Source organism: Bos indicus, chromosome 11 (genome assembly GCF_029378745.1).
Source record: "Bos indicus isolate NIAB-ARS_2022 breed Sahiwal x Tharparkar chromosome 11, NIAB-ARS_B.indTharparkar_mat_pri_1.0, whole genome shotgun sequence".
NCBI lineage: Eukaryota > Metazoa > Chordata > Mammalia > Artiodactyla > Bovidae > Bos > Bos indicus.
The window spans coordinates 104,255,711-104,271,150 of NC_091770.1; the positions used below are offsets into that span (position 1 = coordinate 104,255,711).

At 57.9% G+C, this 15,440-nt stretch overlaps 1 protein-coding gene across 3 annotated transcripts in view; it reads right to left on the minus strand.

Moving 5' to 3' along the window:
• Positions 1-15,440, minus strand: part of SARDH (sarcosine dehydrogenase) — a 60,345-nt gene that overhangs the window by 18,522 nt on the left and 26,383 nt on the right. For all 3 annotated transcript variants that reach the window (XM_019971151.2, XM_070799654.1, XM_070799655.1), the window contains 5 exons: positions 13,880-13,963; positions 11,787-11,900; positions 6,117-6,255; positions 4,580-4,693; positions 3,025-3,172 (listed from right to left, as the gene is read on the minus strand). In XM_019971151.2, the coding sequence (XP_019826710.2) occupies positions 3,025-3,172; positions 4,580-4,693; positions 6,117-6,255; positions 11,787-11,900; positions 13,880-13,963 (599 nt within the window). The remainder of the gene's footprint in view (positions 1-3,024; positions 3,173-4,579; positions 4,694-6,116; positions 6,256-11,786; positions 11,901-13,879; positions 13,964-15,440) is intronic.

The following is a 15,440-nucleotide window of genomic DNA, read 5'->3' on the forward strand; positions in this document are numbered from 1 at the left end:
AGCTCCGTGCTGACAGGGCCCCCTCTGCAGACATGCCTGGCACAGAAACAGCACTTGGTAAATGGGACTGATTGAAGGTGGGCTGACTTTGCACCGCTGGGCCAGCTCCCCATCGGCAGGAAACAGCTCCCACCCACCCCCATTTCTGCCTTGCAGGGTCCCAGCCAGTGCCCAGAAACACTTCCGACCCTGATGATCCCCGCTCCCCAGGGTGCTGGCAGCTGCCTGCCCACGCTGGCCCGAGGTGCCCAGCCCGCTGCAGTGTGTCAGGATCCTTATGTAACATCCCAGCACCCACGCATGCCTGCCCCTGGAGGAAGCACACTCGGTCCTCAAGAAGTCTGTCTACACTGCAGCCCTGGGCGGTGGGGTCTGCCCCACGGGGAAGGAGGAAGGAGCTGGAGCTGGGGCTCAGCAGGGCCGGGGGCCCCCAGTCGGGCACCAGCCTGGGCACGCAGGTCTGCAGGGCACAGGCCAGGGTGTGAGAGGCTGTCCGTCCCCCAGTGGGCAGCAGGTGGCACCAGAGGGCACCGGCTCTGGGCGGAGACCAGGTTCAGGTTACTGTCCCCCGACCTGGTGCTGGGCCCTCTCGTTGCCCTATGAGGACCGTGGGGCAGGCGTCAGCCAGAGGCCCCGAGCCGAGCACCTGGGTATTAACCACGCAACAGCGACCACCGCCCACCAGGCTGTCTCCACCAGCCACGAGTGGTCTCCTGAGCTTCGGTTAATTAAAAAAATTCTGTCTCGCCGGCCACCTTTCAAGGCCTTGCTGGCACGTATGGCTTAGAGGCTACCGTTCTGGGCCATCAATTCTGAACTGTCTCCCGAAAGTGCCACTGGTTGCAGGCCATCCAGCACCTCCCATGGTCCAGGTGCCACGACACGCTTCCCACGCAACAGCTCAGAAAGTTCAGCCCGTATCAGCGGCGCTGGTGACATTATTATTCATACAAGAAACTTTGGGTTATTTTTGAAGGAGCAAGGACAGCTTGGAGGAGAAAGTTAAGAAATTGCCAGGAGGAGGGGAGCTCGTCTTCCTGCCCTGGCAACCGTCACTTACCACCCTCCTGGAGCGGCTTATAATGAGGCTGGGAGAGCTGGCCTGTCCCCGCAGGCCGCGCCTTGATCAGTCTGTCTGGTGCCCCCTCCCTCCCCTGCCCACTCACCCCCCCACCACACCAGAAATAACCCAGTCCCTCCCCAAGGTCGCCATGGCAATGAAGCTTCCGAGGACCGCCTAGCGCTCAGGAGTCCAGGACCACCCCCCCATCCCCATTCAGCCTAGAGATGCAGACATCAGCTCACCCAGGGGAGAAATGCAGACCCCCACCTGCAGAACAGGGCGCTTCCCCGAGCCGGGCCAGGGCAAGCGTGGTCCATGCATCTTTCTGCAGAATCCCAGCATCCTGGTTCTCCTGATGCGGCCGGCATGCCCAGCCTCTCTCCACACGCCCCATTCCTGTCCTCCCCTCCTGTCTCAGCAAGCCCCCACCCAGCCACCCCTGAGATGACCCTCGTCAAGTCCGAAGGAGCCACCAGCCGCCAAACCCACCTGTCGATGCTCAGTCTTTGTCCGCTGACCACCCAGACACAGCTCGTCACTCCCTCCTTGGAGTCCTTCCTTCCCCTGGCCCTTGAAGCTCCTGCCCACCTCCCATACTCTGGCCCAGCATCAGAGACCCCGATAAAGCCCACGTCCAACCGTGCCCCTCCTCTGCTCAGCCCCCTCTCCTGGAGGAGCAGCCTCTGCCCTTGCAAGCTCTGGCCTCCGCGGGCCTCTGAGCTCGTCGCCCCCCACAGCCCTGCCGTCGCTGCGTTTCCTCCCGCCACGGGGCCTTTGCACCTGCCGCTCCCTCTGTCTGAAACACTGGCCCCTCAGAGAGTGCCAAGGCTTGAGTCCCATTTCCTCCAGTGTCTCCTCCAAGGTCCCCTTAACAGATACTGGCTTTCGTGAGCAGCCCGAGGTCCAGCATCTGATGGATAAGGTACAGGACCAACCCTGACTCTGCGAGCACTACTGCCGGCCTGTCCGCCGTGGGCCTCTGGGCAACGTGGGGCACACGCAGAGCCACCTGCAGCTCTGCCCGGGAGGGGAGGTCCACCCGCCCAGGACCCAGCCTGGAGCTGCTGGCTTGGCCAGCTCCAAGGCCCCAGGGAAAACGGACCCTGTGGCGGGGTCTGAGGGCAGCGACCAGGGATCCTGGTGTGACCCCAGGCTGACAGGGATGCCCGTGGACACAGCCGTGCGTCGTCTCAGCGAACAGCTGGGGGATAACCTGGCTGGAGGCACACTGTCCTCTCTTCTTCACCACTAAGGAAAGAAAGCAGTTCTCACCACCTAAAGGGCGGGGTCAGGACTGGAGCAGGTGTTGGAGCACCCCAGGCACCCCGCCGGTCGGCGCCAACACGCGGGGCTTGCCCCTGGTCCTCCACCCCGCCCCTACCCAGCCCTTCCCTGATGCCCAGCCAGAGGGTCTTTCCAAAGTGCACACGTGCCCAGGCGTCCCGTTGCCTCAGACTGTCCGGGCAGAAGCCAGCATCCAAGGGCCTTCTGGGAGCCGGTTCCTCGTGGGTGGGAACACAGCTCAGTAAACGCTCACAGGATGAATCAACGAGCGAATGATCGTCCGTAGACCTAGTCACTGGAGGTGCTCAGGGAGGAGCCGGTGTCCTCCTGCTGCGGAGCACCATTCTTAGCCTGGGTGGCACAGGGAACCCCAGTCTGGCTCCGCCCACTTAGAAATGGCACACACAGTTCTCAGGCCATATTAACCATCCAGAGGCATCCCTGCCAGACTTCCACGACCCCTGTACCCTCAGATATTGAGTATGAGTCATATATTAAGAGCTTTTCCGTATCCCAGTGCTTTGAAAAGCATGTTCCTGCTTGGCCTCTTGAGGGTCGCCGGCACGTTCAGCTCACTAGCCACCGCGTCCCATCCTAGACCAGTAAATGGTTCTGCCTTGGGCCCAGACAGAGGGACGAGGTGTACCCCGGCCCTCAAGTCCCCATCCTCTCCTCACCTGGCCGGGCCCTGGACGCTGATCAGGCCCAGGTCCTCGGAGCTGTCGATGAGCTGGCACCGGAACTTCCGGTCCTGCAGCACGGTCCTGATGTGGGACCAGTTGTGCTGGGCTGCGGCCCCACCCACAGCCAGGTAGTATCCGTCGCCTGCAGGAGAAGCGCCGGGACTCAGAGCAGGGCTGTGGGGAGGCAGGAGGAGGCAGGACCAGGAGGGGCGGCCCAAGGCCTCCGTGGAGGAAACAAGCCCTCCTCCCTTGAACATGAGCCACCCAGGCCTGAGTCGGGGGACCCTCCCAATGGGGCTCTGGGTTCTCATCGCCCACAGGACAGAATGCCAAGGGAGCATTTTCAGGGAGCGTCCAAGGCTTTCTCCCACTTCTCAAAGGGTCTGTGATCCAGGGAAGTGTAAGCGCCCCCAGCGCCATCACCCCTCGGGAGATCCTGAGTCCCACCTCAGCCACCAGGGCTGGGTGACCTCGGACAAGCCTCTGTCCCTCTCTGAGGCTGCATCCTCACCAGTTCCCATCTCTCTCCACATTCCCATGTCCCCACCCCATTCCCAGGGTTCCCAGCGGTGGGCTTTCAGAGGCTGGAATTTTACAGCCATCACACCGCTGACCCTCCCCCAGAGGCTGACACGCGTCAACACCCTCGGGTTTCTGAAAAGGAGACTGAGGTTCAGAGAGGCCCCACGTGGAAGACTGCCTCTAGCCAGCTCTGAGTCCACAGCCTGTGGAGCAGCCACTGGGCCAAACCGCCCCCCGGGAACTGCTGAGTGGAGGGCAGCCCAGCTCTGCCTGGTGTCCTGAGAGCCACCGTCCCAGGCGGGCGACCTTAGACGGCCGTGTGGCCCTCGGTCCCTGGAGAACCTGTCACTGCCCACTGTCTGTGGATCTTGGCCATCGCTCTCCCTCCTGGATGGGAGGGGCTGCCGCACGAGAGACCAGACGGCTCCCACGCCCGCCGAGGGGTGACGTGATGGGCAGCAGACCTCGCTCAGGGAATCAGACCCGTACAGATAAGGGGCTCGGACGCTGAGCTCCCTGTCACTGGAGGCATGCAAGCAGAAGTGGAGGACCTGCAGAGGGCAGTCCAGGCATCAGCTTGGGCCCAGAGCTGGAGATCTTCCAAGGATCTGTCCCCCGCCTCAGACTGGGAGTTCCATGGGAACCAAGACAGCCGATTCGGCATAGATGCCTGAGGCAGGAAGGAGGTAACTTCTCCCTCCACGTGGGAGGCACGGCCTTATCCTTGGCTCACTCTGTTCCGGGCGGGTGAGATGAGCACACGCATGCTGATGCCGCCCTGAAACCCCGCAGGACAGGCAGGTTCAAAGGCATAACCACCGAGCACTCAGGGCTCAGCACCGCTGCCCAAACAAAGGCTGCATTCAGCCTGAGGCAAGACCTCTGATCTCCCAGGCCCTGACCGCAGCGGGCACACGCGGGATTGCAGAGCAGCCTCGGAAGCCCTTCCCGCCCGTCCCGCACTGGCCGCCGCCTCACTGAGCTAGGCTGCCATCGGGGCGCTGCTGGGCCCCGGGGCACCTCTCACCTTCAAAGGCGGGGGCCAGCGGGGAGGCCTGGGGGCCAGGGGCCAGGCGGCTCACGGTCAGGTCGCTCTCTGTGCCCCCGCGGTGGTTCAGCATGCACGTGTACACTGTGGAGCCTGCGGGCAGGAGAAAGACCCCAGAGAGGGGGGAGCCGCTCAGCAGGGCGGGCGGTCCCTCAGGGCCGGGTAGCCTTGGCCAGATGCCCGGGGGAACCCTGATAGGCCTCTCAGCTTGGTGATGCCGCCATGACTCGATGACCCAGAGAGGGACGGGCAGGCCACCGAGCACCGCCGTCCTCGGAGGAGGAAGGAGCAAGAAGACTTACTTATTTTGAAATGTGACTCTTCCCACCCATCCCTCCCACCCACCCCCCACCTCACGCTGGGGCACTTTCAGGGCAGGATTTACTTCTCATTCACTTTGGTGCTCGAGTGCCAAGCCTGGCATAGCAGAAGCTCCATGAATGCTGAATACATGAATACGTGGATGGAAGACGGGGATGAATGGGGAGGTGGGGAGAGGGGAGGGGCAGGGATGGATGGGAGGAGGGGGTGGGGGGTAGAAGGATGTTAGCAGGGTGAATGGGGGGAGGGGGACCAGGGGAGGTGGGTAGCAGGGGCATGTGATGAGGTGTGTGGGTGGTTTGGCAGGATACATGGTGTAATGGGTTGCACTGTGTCTCCCTAAATGGTGTGTTGGGGTCCTAACTCCCAGTCCCTCTGAAAAATGGACCTTATCTGGAAATAGGGTCTTTGCAGACGGGATCACGTTAAGAAGATCAGAACTCATGAGAATGGACCTGATCTCACACGACTCATGTCCTTAGAAGAAGAATACGCAGGGAGACGGCCTGTGACCGCAGAGGCAGAGGTTGGAGTGATGTAGTTGAAAGTTGTGGGCTGGCGGCCGCGGCCGGAAGCCAGGAGATCCCACGGTCTCTGGCCCTGACTTTGAACTTCCAGCATCAGACTCTTAAGACAACACATGAGGGTTGTTTAAAGCCATTCAGTGCGGTATTTCGGTGCAGCAGTATCACCAGGAAGTAACAGCAGTGGGGCCGGGAGAGTTTGGGGGCAGGTAGATGGGTGGGGAAGACGCTAAGCGCATGGTTGATGAAAAAAGGGGAAGTGAGGATCCCAAACACTGTCTGGGACACACTTACACCACGGGATTATTCATCCTTCATTCCGAATTCAAATGCAAGTGAGCATCCTGTGTTTTCACTGAATTCTAGAAACCCTATCGGAGAGAGCATTCCTAGAGGGGGAATGGACAGGCTCCTCAGCCCCAGGAGACTGTTCTGAGGGCCTGCTGCCTCGAATCCCCTCTGGAACAAAGTCAGAGGTGGATAGTGGAGGACGCAGAGGAAGGTGGAGGGGGCTGGGCCTTGGGGCTTGGAGACCAGGGCAGAGGGGGCTGGAGGCGGGGGCCCAGGGCTAGGCTGGGGGCAGAGCCGTGAGCTGCGTGAGCCCGGAGCGGTCAGCCTGTGCCCAGGGCCGCACTGAGGAGGGGGAGGCACGCAGCCCTCCCGCTCCATACCTGGGGGCCGGCTGACGTCGGCGGAGAAGAGCCAGTCGGCAGCCTTCCTGGCGTCTGGGCCCACCAGGAAGAACTTCCCGAAGTAGGACATGTCGAACACGGCCGCGGCCCCCCTGCAGGCCAGACACTCCTTCTTGATCTGAAAAGTTCCAGAGTTGGGGTACCATGGGGGCTTCGGGACCCGCCTCCCCGAGAAAGACCCCACAGCCCTGGGCTCCAAGACCCTCTCCTCCCCTCCAGCTAGAAACGCACGTGCACACTCTCCTCGGGCGCAGGAAGAGCGCCCTGCTGGTGCGCATGTGCACAGTGTCCTCGGGCACAGGGAAGAGCGCCCTGCCGGTGCGCACGTGCACAGTGTCCTCGGGCACAGGGAAGAATGCCCTGCCGCTGCGCACGGGCACACTCTCCTCGGGCGCAGGGAAGAGCGCCCTGCCGGTGCAGGAGACCCGGGGGGAGCGCGGGCCGCGAGAGGATACGCTCCAAACGGTGAAGGCCAGCGGAATGTGTTCTTTGACCACAATGGAATCCAATTAGAAATCCGCAGCAGAAGGAAAATTGGGAAGTTCACAAATAAGTGAAACTAGAAAACACACTTCTTAATAACCAGTGGATCAAGGGAAAAGGTCACCAGGAGGATTGGAAACCCTTGGAGAGGGATGAACACGGGGAAACAACGTGTGCAGACTGCCGCGCGGAGGCCAGCGCCGCCTCATCCGACGTTACACCTGCAAAGGCTCTCAAGTCAGCCACCTCGCACTCCGCTTGGAGAAACCAGAAAAGGGAAAGCAAATTAAACCCAGTGCAGGCAGAAGGAAAGAAATAACAAAGACTGGAAAGGAAATAAACAAAAATCTCAAAAGATAGAGAAAATCAGCAAATGGAAAACTGGTTTTTGGAAAAGTTCAGTGAAATTAGCAAATCGTTAACTGAAATTACCAAGAATCAAAAACGACTCCAAGTGCTAAAATCAGGAATGAAAGAAAGGTGTCACTATCCAATTCATAGGAGAGAATTGTAAGGACTCCTGTGAGCCACTGTCCACCAATAAATCAGACACGAAACAGAAATTCCCAGAAAGACACAAATCGCTGAAGTCGGTTGAAGGGGAAACAGACAGTCTGAACAGATCTACAACCAAAAGAGACTTCTTCAGTCATTTAAAACTCTCCACACGGAAAAGCCCAGGCCCACATGGCTTCACTGGTGAATTTTACCAAACAGTCAAAGAAGAATTAATACCAGTTCTTCACAAACTCTTCCCGTGAGGCCAACATTACCCCAAAACCAAAACCAAAGGCCTCATAAGAAAATCAGAGACCAACATCCTTCATGACTATAGATACAAAAATCCTCCGTGAAATACTAACACACTAGATTCAACAACGTATAAAAAGGATTACGTGATCAAGTGGAATTTATTCCAGAAATGGGAGTCTGGCTCACCATTCCCAAATCAATATAATGTACCGTATTAATGGAGCAAAGGACAAAAACCAAATGGTCATCTCAATAGATGCAGAAAAAGTATTCGACAAAATCCAACACCAGGTCATGACAAAAACTCCATATAAACTACAACTAAAAGGGAATTTGCTTGACCTGATAAAAGGCACGAGCAAAATCCCACTTAATGAGGACAGACTGGATGTCCGCTGCTAAGATCAGGAACAAGACGGGGCTGTCCCCTCTGCCACTTCCACTCAACATCGTATTGGTAGAATTTTTCTGCTACCAGTGATATCATTAAAGAAGTGAAAAGACAACCCACAGAAGGGAAAAAATAATTACAAATCATAAATCGGGTAAGGGACTTGTATCCAGAATGTATAGAGAATTCTTATAATCCAATAAAAAGACAACTCAATTTTAAAATAAGCAAAATATCCAAATAGAAATTTATCCAAAAAAGATATAGAAATGACTAAATAAGCACATAAAAAAGATGTTCAATATCATTGGTCATTAGGGAACATTGTGCTGGAGGTCCGACCCAGGGCAATTAGGCAAGAAGAAATAAAAGGTATCCAGACTGAAAAAGAAGAAGTAAAACTATCTCTATTTGCAGATGACATGATCTTACATATAGAAAATCCTAGAGAACTCACTGAAAAAAAAACTGTTATAATTAATAAAATAGTTCAACAAGGTTGGAGGATATAGGGTCAACATAAACAAAAAAATAATTTCTATACAATAGCAGTGAGCCATTAATGAAATTAGGAAAATAATTCCATTTACATCTTCAAAAAGAGTTTTTAAAGGCTTACAAATAAATTGAACAAATGAGGGGCAAATTTATACTCTCGAGAAAATGTCTCTGAAGAAAATTAAAGCAGACCTAAATAAATGGAAAGGCCTCTCGTGTTTGCAAGATGAAGACTTATCATTGCTAAGATGAGGGTAGCACCTCATGTTGGTCTACAGATTTGACAGGGTCTCTACCAAAACCCCAGCGGGCTTCTCGGCAGACATTGACAAACTGAGGCTAAACTTCATACAGAAATGCAAGGCGCTTGGAATGTTCAAGACAATCTTGAAAAAGGAGAACAAAGCTAGAAGATCTGCTCTTCCTGATTTCAAAACTTACTACAAAGTTACTGTACTCGAGACAGTGGTGCAAACATACGGATGGAAATGTAGATCAGTGGGATGGAATGGAGAGTCCAGAGATAAACCCTCACCTTATGGTCAGCTGATCTGCGCAAGGATGCCAGGACAATTCAATGGGGAAAAGAGTAACCTTCCACAGATGGTGCCGAACAACTGAATAGCCACTTGCAAAAGTCTAAAGCTGGGTCCCTTCTTACACCTTTCACGAAGCTTCATCAAAATGGACCACAGACCTACGTATAAGACTGAAAACTACACAATTCTGAGAAGAAGACATAGTAAACCATTGTGACCTGAGTTAGGAAACACTTTCTTAAATATGACACCAAAGCCCCAGGGACAAAAGAAGGCATACATAAGCTGTTTTCATTCAGTCACCAAGTCATGTCCGACTATTTGCAACTCCATGGACTGCAGCACGCCAGGCTTCCCTGTCCCTCACCATCTCCTGGAGTTTGCCCAAGTTCATGTCCATGTCAAGTACATAAGCTGTACTTCATCAAAATTAGGAACTTTTGTGCTACCGATGATATCACTAAAAAAGTGAAAAGACAACCCACAGAAGGGAAAAAATAATTACAAATCATAAATCGGGTAAGGGACTTGTATCCAGAATGTATAGAGAGTTCTTACAACCCAGTAAGAAGACAAACAACTCGATTTTAAAATGAACAAAATATCCAAATTCAAATTTCTCCGAAACAGACAGAGAAATGGCTAAATAAGCACATAAAAAAGATGTTCAACATCATGGGTCATTGGGGAAACGCAACTCAGATCGTTGAGATACCACTTCACACCCACGAGGATGGCTAGAACCAAAAACAGAATTACGAGCGCCGATGAGGATAGAGAAATTGAAACCTCGTCCACCAAGGGTGGGGACATAAAATGGTGCAGCCACTTTGGAAAACCCTCGGCAGGTCCCCAAAAATGTTAAACGCGGAGTCACTACATGCCCCAGCACTCCCGCTCCTAGATACGAGAACTGAAAACATTTGCCTAAAAACCTGTGCACACATTTGCAGAGCAGCATTATTCATGATGGCCCCAAAGTCCAATGACTCAAACGTCCGTTCACAGATGAATGGATAAATAAAAAGGAGTGTACCCCTGCCATGGAATACCATTCCGAAGAAGAAGTAACGAAGCACTGACATGTCCTCAAACATGGAGGTGACAGAGGCCAGTCACAAAAGACCACCACTGTGTGAGTGCCTTACAGGAAACGTCCAGATACGATACATCTACAGAGACAGGACGTAGATCAGAGGCCTCCGGAAGGTGAGTTTGGAATGAGAGAGGGGCAGAGGCCGCGAGAGGGCCAGCAGCCCGCGCCTTCTCCCCCATCCCACGGTTCAGACGCCACTGCCCAGCGGTCTACAATTAGCCTTACAGCCAGCTGCCTGCTGAGGCCCAGGCACGGGGCGTGGTCTGCTCAGGGTTACACAGGAGGAAATGATGGAGCCTGGGTCTATCCAGCAGTGCCCGGACCCCAAGAGGCCCCCAAGTGCATTCTCCCCACTGTGTCTTCAGTGATTCCACCTGGATGGGAGGGAGGGCGTGGATGGCGAGTCTCTATACCAGGGAAACTGGCCAGCCTGGGGCCAGCTCCCTGCCCTCTGCCCCAGGGCTGCTGGCCGCCACACAGCATCCCACTGACTCATCTCCTGAACCCCAAAGGCCGCTGCTCACCACTGTCCAGACCCCACCACCCTTTACAGCTCCCCCTCCACTGTCAGGCGTCAGGGTGCCTTCGCCTACGCTGCTGGGGCTGCAGATCCAACCCCCAGACAACTTGCAGGCCAACTCTCATCTGCCCGGGCTGGGGAAGCTGCCAAGGCTGAGAACGAGCGTGCATCTCCTGCTCCGGAATGTCGAGGCGCCTCTGCTGGGATGCAGCCAGGAAGTGGAGCTGGCACCCCGGCCCGGCGCCCACATCCTTAAGGGCCTGAACACCCCGTGGGCCTTGGAAGCCGCCCCGCGGAGGTGCCAGACGGAGTCCCATTCGCTCCTGGGAGAGGCAGCCCCCAGGGCCTCCTGGACTTCCAGAGGCACGTGCCTCCCCTCCCGTTTCAGAAGCCTCTTCCCCAGCGCCTTCACTAGAGCAAGCCTGGGGGGGACGTGTGGTTCCTTCCCTACAGGACCAGGTGCAAAGTCCAGGTATGCAAGATACATTCAGAATTTGTAGGCAGCAGCAGCAGGGCACGAAACCCAGCCCAGGCTGCTTCTGAGTGAGGGGCCTCACACGACTGCAGGGGCCCCACGTCCAGGAGGCTTCTCAGGCCTCCGGTCTCTGGGGACAACCCCCAGGCTGAGGCCGTGGCCCCAGCCCAGTGTAGACACTGAGCGGGCCTTCATCCCCCTGTGCGGTCGGCCACATGCTCACGGACACAGAGAGCACATTCTCCTCTGGAACACAACAGCTGGGTGTCTCAGCAGGGACGCTGGAGTTGTCTTCTCTGCAGACACTGAGAACCCCCAGCGTGATGCAGACCTGGGGGAGGCCTGGCCCCTAGGACCCCGTCACCTCCTCTCCCACTGTACCAGGGAGCTGGGCTTGGAAGGGCCCAGGAGCCACTGGAGCAGCCACACCTGCCCATTTCCGGAGCAAGCTGGGCAGTGAGCGGGCCCCAGCTGCGGTCTCCTCTGCTCGCCCCCTGGGGGTCCCGTCTTGGACCTCCTTGTTCTGGGTCTGCTCGGTCAGAGCGGCAGACGGGAACCATGGCCCCAGATCCGGCAGGGGGCTCGCTACCCACAGTCACACTTGGGGGCGGTTCCGAGGGCCTCCAAGAGATGAATCCCCGGCCCGAGACCACACAGCCTGAGCCAGGCCGGGCTGCCTGGCTGATGCCCCCAGCAGGCCGCGCCACTGGCAAAGTCTCAGAACAGCTGGAGGGCCGAGGAGAGCATCACCTATTCTGCCTCAAAACTGAGTCAGCCCAAAACAGGATGGGGGTACAGGGAGCTGGCTGGGAGAGGGCTGGAGCTCCCCGGGCGCCTCCCCCGACCGGCCCAAAGTGCCGCCCAGCTTTCTGCCCCTTGGGGTTGGGGGCCTACCACATCGTGGTGCGGAGGGAAGCTGAAGGTGTACTCCTGGCCCAGCAGCCGGCCGTAGGCGTAGTCCTCGCGGGCCCGATGCCCGTACGCCCCGCAGTAGTCGTAGGGGAGCACCTGCGGCAGGCGAGGGGGTGTCACAGCCCAGCCCTCCTCCCTGCACACGCCGCCTGGAGACCGAGGCCCACAGGACAGACGGATCTTGGCCCTGCCCTCGCCAGGCCCGACCCCCATCACGGGGCAGCGCGTTGCGGACGGGGCTGGCTCAGGCATGCCAGCAGCACGCACGAGTGAACTGTGGTCTCCGCAGCAGTGGGAGGGCGGGGCCCGAGACGGAGGAGAAATGGGGTGTGCTCGGGCAGGCAAAGAGGGGGAGAGAGGGGGCTGAACAGCAAACAGGGCGGGTTGACTGGGACCCCAGGGGCCACCCCAGGGCTTCCGCTTCAGTGCCGAGGGGCTGCGATGAGGCCCAGGGGTCAGCCTGCTGAAGAAGAGAGAGACAGAGTCAGGGGTGGGGTGGCTGCCGCAAGGATTCCGGATGCTGTTGCCATGGCGATCCAGGATGCGGTCCCGCTCCGGCCTGGCCCTGCTCAGAGGGTCTTGCACGTTCAGGAAGGGAGTCTCTGGACAGGTGGGGGAACCAAGGTGCAGAGAGACTGACGCTTGCCTCCAGTCCCCGGAGAGCCCTGACTGCCTGGCCTGAGGCAAGGCGGTGGGCCCCAGAGGCTGGGACTCAGCGCCTCTTGCCTTGGCCTCTCCTGTGCTTGGCCAGCCGCTCTCAGGGAGGCCCAGACCCCACACCCCACTCTAGTCCTGTTCCTGCTGATGGAGCCCCTCCTTCCCAACTCCACGGCCACTCCTGGAAAAGCGTGAGCAAGCCCGGCACCTCTCACCCGCAGCAGGGCCAGCCCCGCCCTGTCTCTTCTCACCAGTAAGAGCTGAGGGTGAGGTCTTGACTGAACTGGGCCTCTCTGTTCCTCCAAGTACCCCCTCAGTCCCCACCCCCAGCTCCTGGCCGAGCCCTGGTCCAGGGAAGGCCTTTACAGGAGTCTCTGAGGGAAGTCATCTCCCTGGCCTGCCAAGTGGCTCCCACTGGCCCCTGAGGCCCCTGCAGGAACACCCCAGCCTGCTGCAGCCTGGCCAGGAAGCAGGGAGTAGGGGATGTCCGGCCGCCCAATGCCCTGGGCTCCCAGGGTGGCTCCTGGGTGGGAGGGGGCTGCAAAGCCCACCCATCTACGAACCAAGGGTGTGTTCCTGATTCTGGCTGTGGTCTCCTCCCCTTGCCCATGGGTTCTGGGAAAGAGGGGCTTCCAGGCACCAGGCTGGAGGCAGGGAGGGGTCTGTGCAGGCCTCTCCTCTCTGCTGACCCCAGAGGTCATCAGGAACTTGCCTTGGGACATGGTTGCTATGGAGATGGGAGATAGGTCGCACTTGGAAGGTGGCTGCTGAAGTATAGCGGCAGGAAGGGGCTTTTCATTTGTAAAAACCTGGATCCACTCCTATCCCCCTGGTTGTATTAAAGCATCACACCACCTGCCCCAGAGACCCAGGGCCTTACAGGCAGGATGGTTCCCAGTCTTTCCTCTGAGAACCCAGTTCCCTGGGAGGAACTGGGTGGGAGTTGGGAGCCCCCAAGAGGGCACCCAGAGGCCAGGACACTGCGAAAACCCCAACTTACAAACTAACACACGGAATGCGTCATTTTGTGCTCAATCCTCCTACTCACATTAACAGTTGCAGCCGCCAAAAATATATGAACAACATTATGAGAAGATGCTCTAATTTCTCCCGTCAACGGGGGAGTCTCGTGTGTGGCCTCCTCGCTGTGGAGCACCAGCTTTCCTGGGCCCCTGGCCCATCTAAGGCGGTGGGAGGCCGGGCACTGTGGGTGGTGAGTGACGTCCGTGGCAGGGCCCCGAGGTCACAGGCGGACCGGGCAAACCAGCAGGGGCTCGACTTCTCCAAAGGCCAGACGAGCCTCCCACCCCACGGCTCACCAGGCTCCCGAGCGCCAGAGACAGCGAGGGGCGCGGACGCGGGGGTGGGCAGTGGGCGGGGCTGGAGGGCAGGGCCGGGCGTGTGCCAGGGCTACTCACCGGAGCTGGGCCCTGGGCGCTGAACCATCCCGGCCGCTCCCAGCCGTGGCGCTCTTGGAACACGCAGCCTCGTGCACGGAGCTCCTGTTGGGGGGCGGGGCACAGCGAGCAGACTCAGGCCTGGTGAACCCCCAGAGCAGGGCAGGGGGGCCGGGACCCGCCACCTGACACCTCAGGGCATGGACGATACAGAGATGCTGGTGTTCAGACCCAGAACCCAAGCCCAGGCTCTGAGTCCAGGTCCCCCCGGCACCCCAGCTGCCCGCCCTGAGAATCCCCGATCTGTTAGGTCTCCCCCGGCACCCCAGCTGCCCGCCCTGAGAATCCCCGATCTGTTAGGTCTCCCCCGGCACCCCAGCTGCCCGCCCTGAGAATCCCCAATCTGTAGAACAACCTTCTCCTGTGGACTGAACTGCACCCCGAACTCCTGTGTTGAAGCCTTATCCCCAGAGTGACTGTACTGGGGACAGAGCTGGTGAGGAGGGAATTAGGGGAAATGAGGGCCCAAGGGCGGAGCCCAGATCCTTATCAGGTGAGGAGGAGCCAACACGGCGGGGAGATGGCCGTCCCGAAGCCAGGAAGAAGGCCCTCACCAGGGACCGGGCGGTGGGCTCCTTTACCCCTGACCATCCAGCCCCCAGAACGGTGAGAAATGAGCCCGAGCCCCCCAGCTGGCGGCGTCTGTTACAGGACAGCCGGGGACCCCGTGATGCCACAGCTGGTGTCCACCCAGGAGGAGTGAAACCAGGGGAACGGCCAAGCTGTGCACACACGCGTTCACAACAGCCCTGACGAATGCAGGGGCGGCAGGTGTGGCCCACCCATACGACGGGGCGTTAGCCTCCGAAAGGAAGGACATTCTGACACCTGTTAGATCACAGACGAACCCCAGGAGCAAGCTAAGGAGAAGGAGCCAGTCACCAAAGGCCACATGGTGTATGATTCCATTTATCTGAAATGACTAGAGGAGGCCAGTCCCCAGAGACAGAGAGTAGCACACTGGTGCTCAGACGTAAAGAATCCGCCGGCAACGCAGGAGACCCGGCTTCAATCCCTGGGTCGGGAAGATCCCCTGGAGGAGGATTCTTGCCTGGAGAACCCCATAGATGGAGGAGCCTGGTGGGCTCCAGTCCGTGGGGTCGCAGGCAGTCAGTCGGATACGACAGAGCGACTAACACTTTCACTCACTTTCACTTTTGCGAGGCTGGAAGGCAGGGGATGGGGAGTTATTGCTTAACGGGTACGAGGCTTCCTCTTGCGGTGACGGGAACGTTCTGGAACTAGCTGGAGGTATGGTCGCACAGCAGCATGGAGGCCCTGAAGCCCCCTGAACTGAGCACTTCAGGTTCAAATGGCAAGTTGTATGTGACACGCACTTTGCCACAATAAAACATTACAGCAGACGCAGTAAGTTATTTCAGTGGCAGACCGCTTTGAAAATAAATGCGGTTGGGGGGAAGAAAAGAATCTCCACTCTTGGGTTTAGAAGGTCCTGGGGCCGGGCCCCAGCCATGTCTGGAGCCCAGGAGGAGTGGGCCTTGGGAGCTGAGTCTGGCAGGAC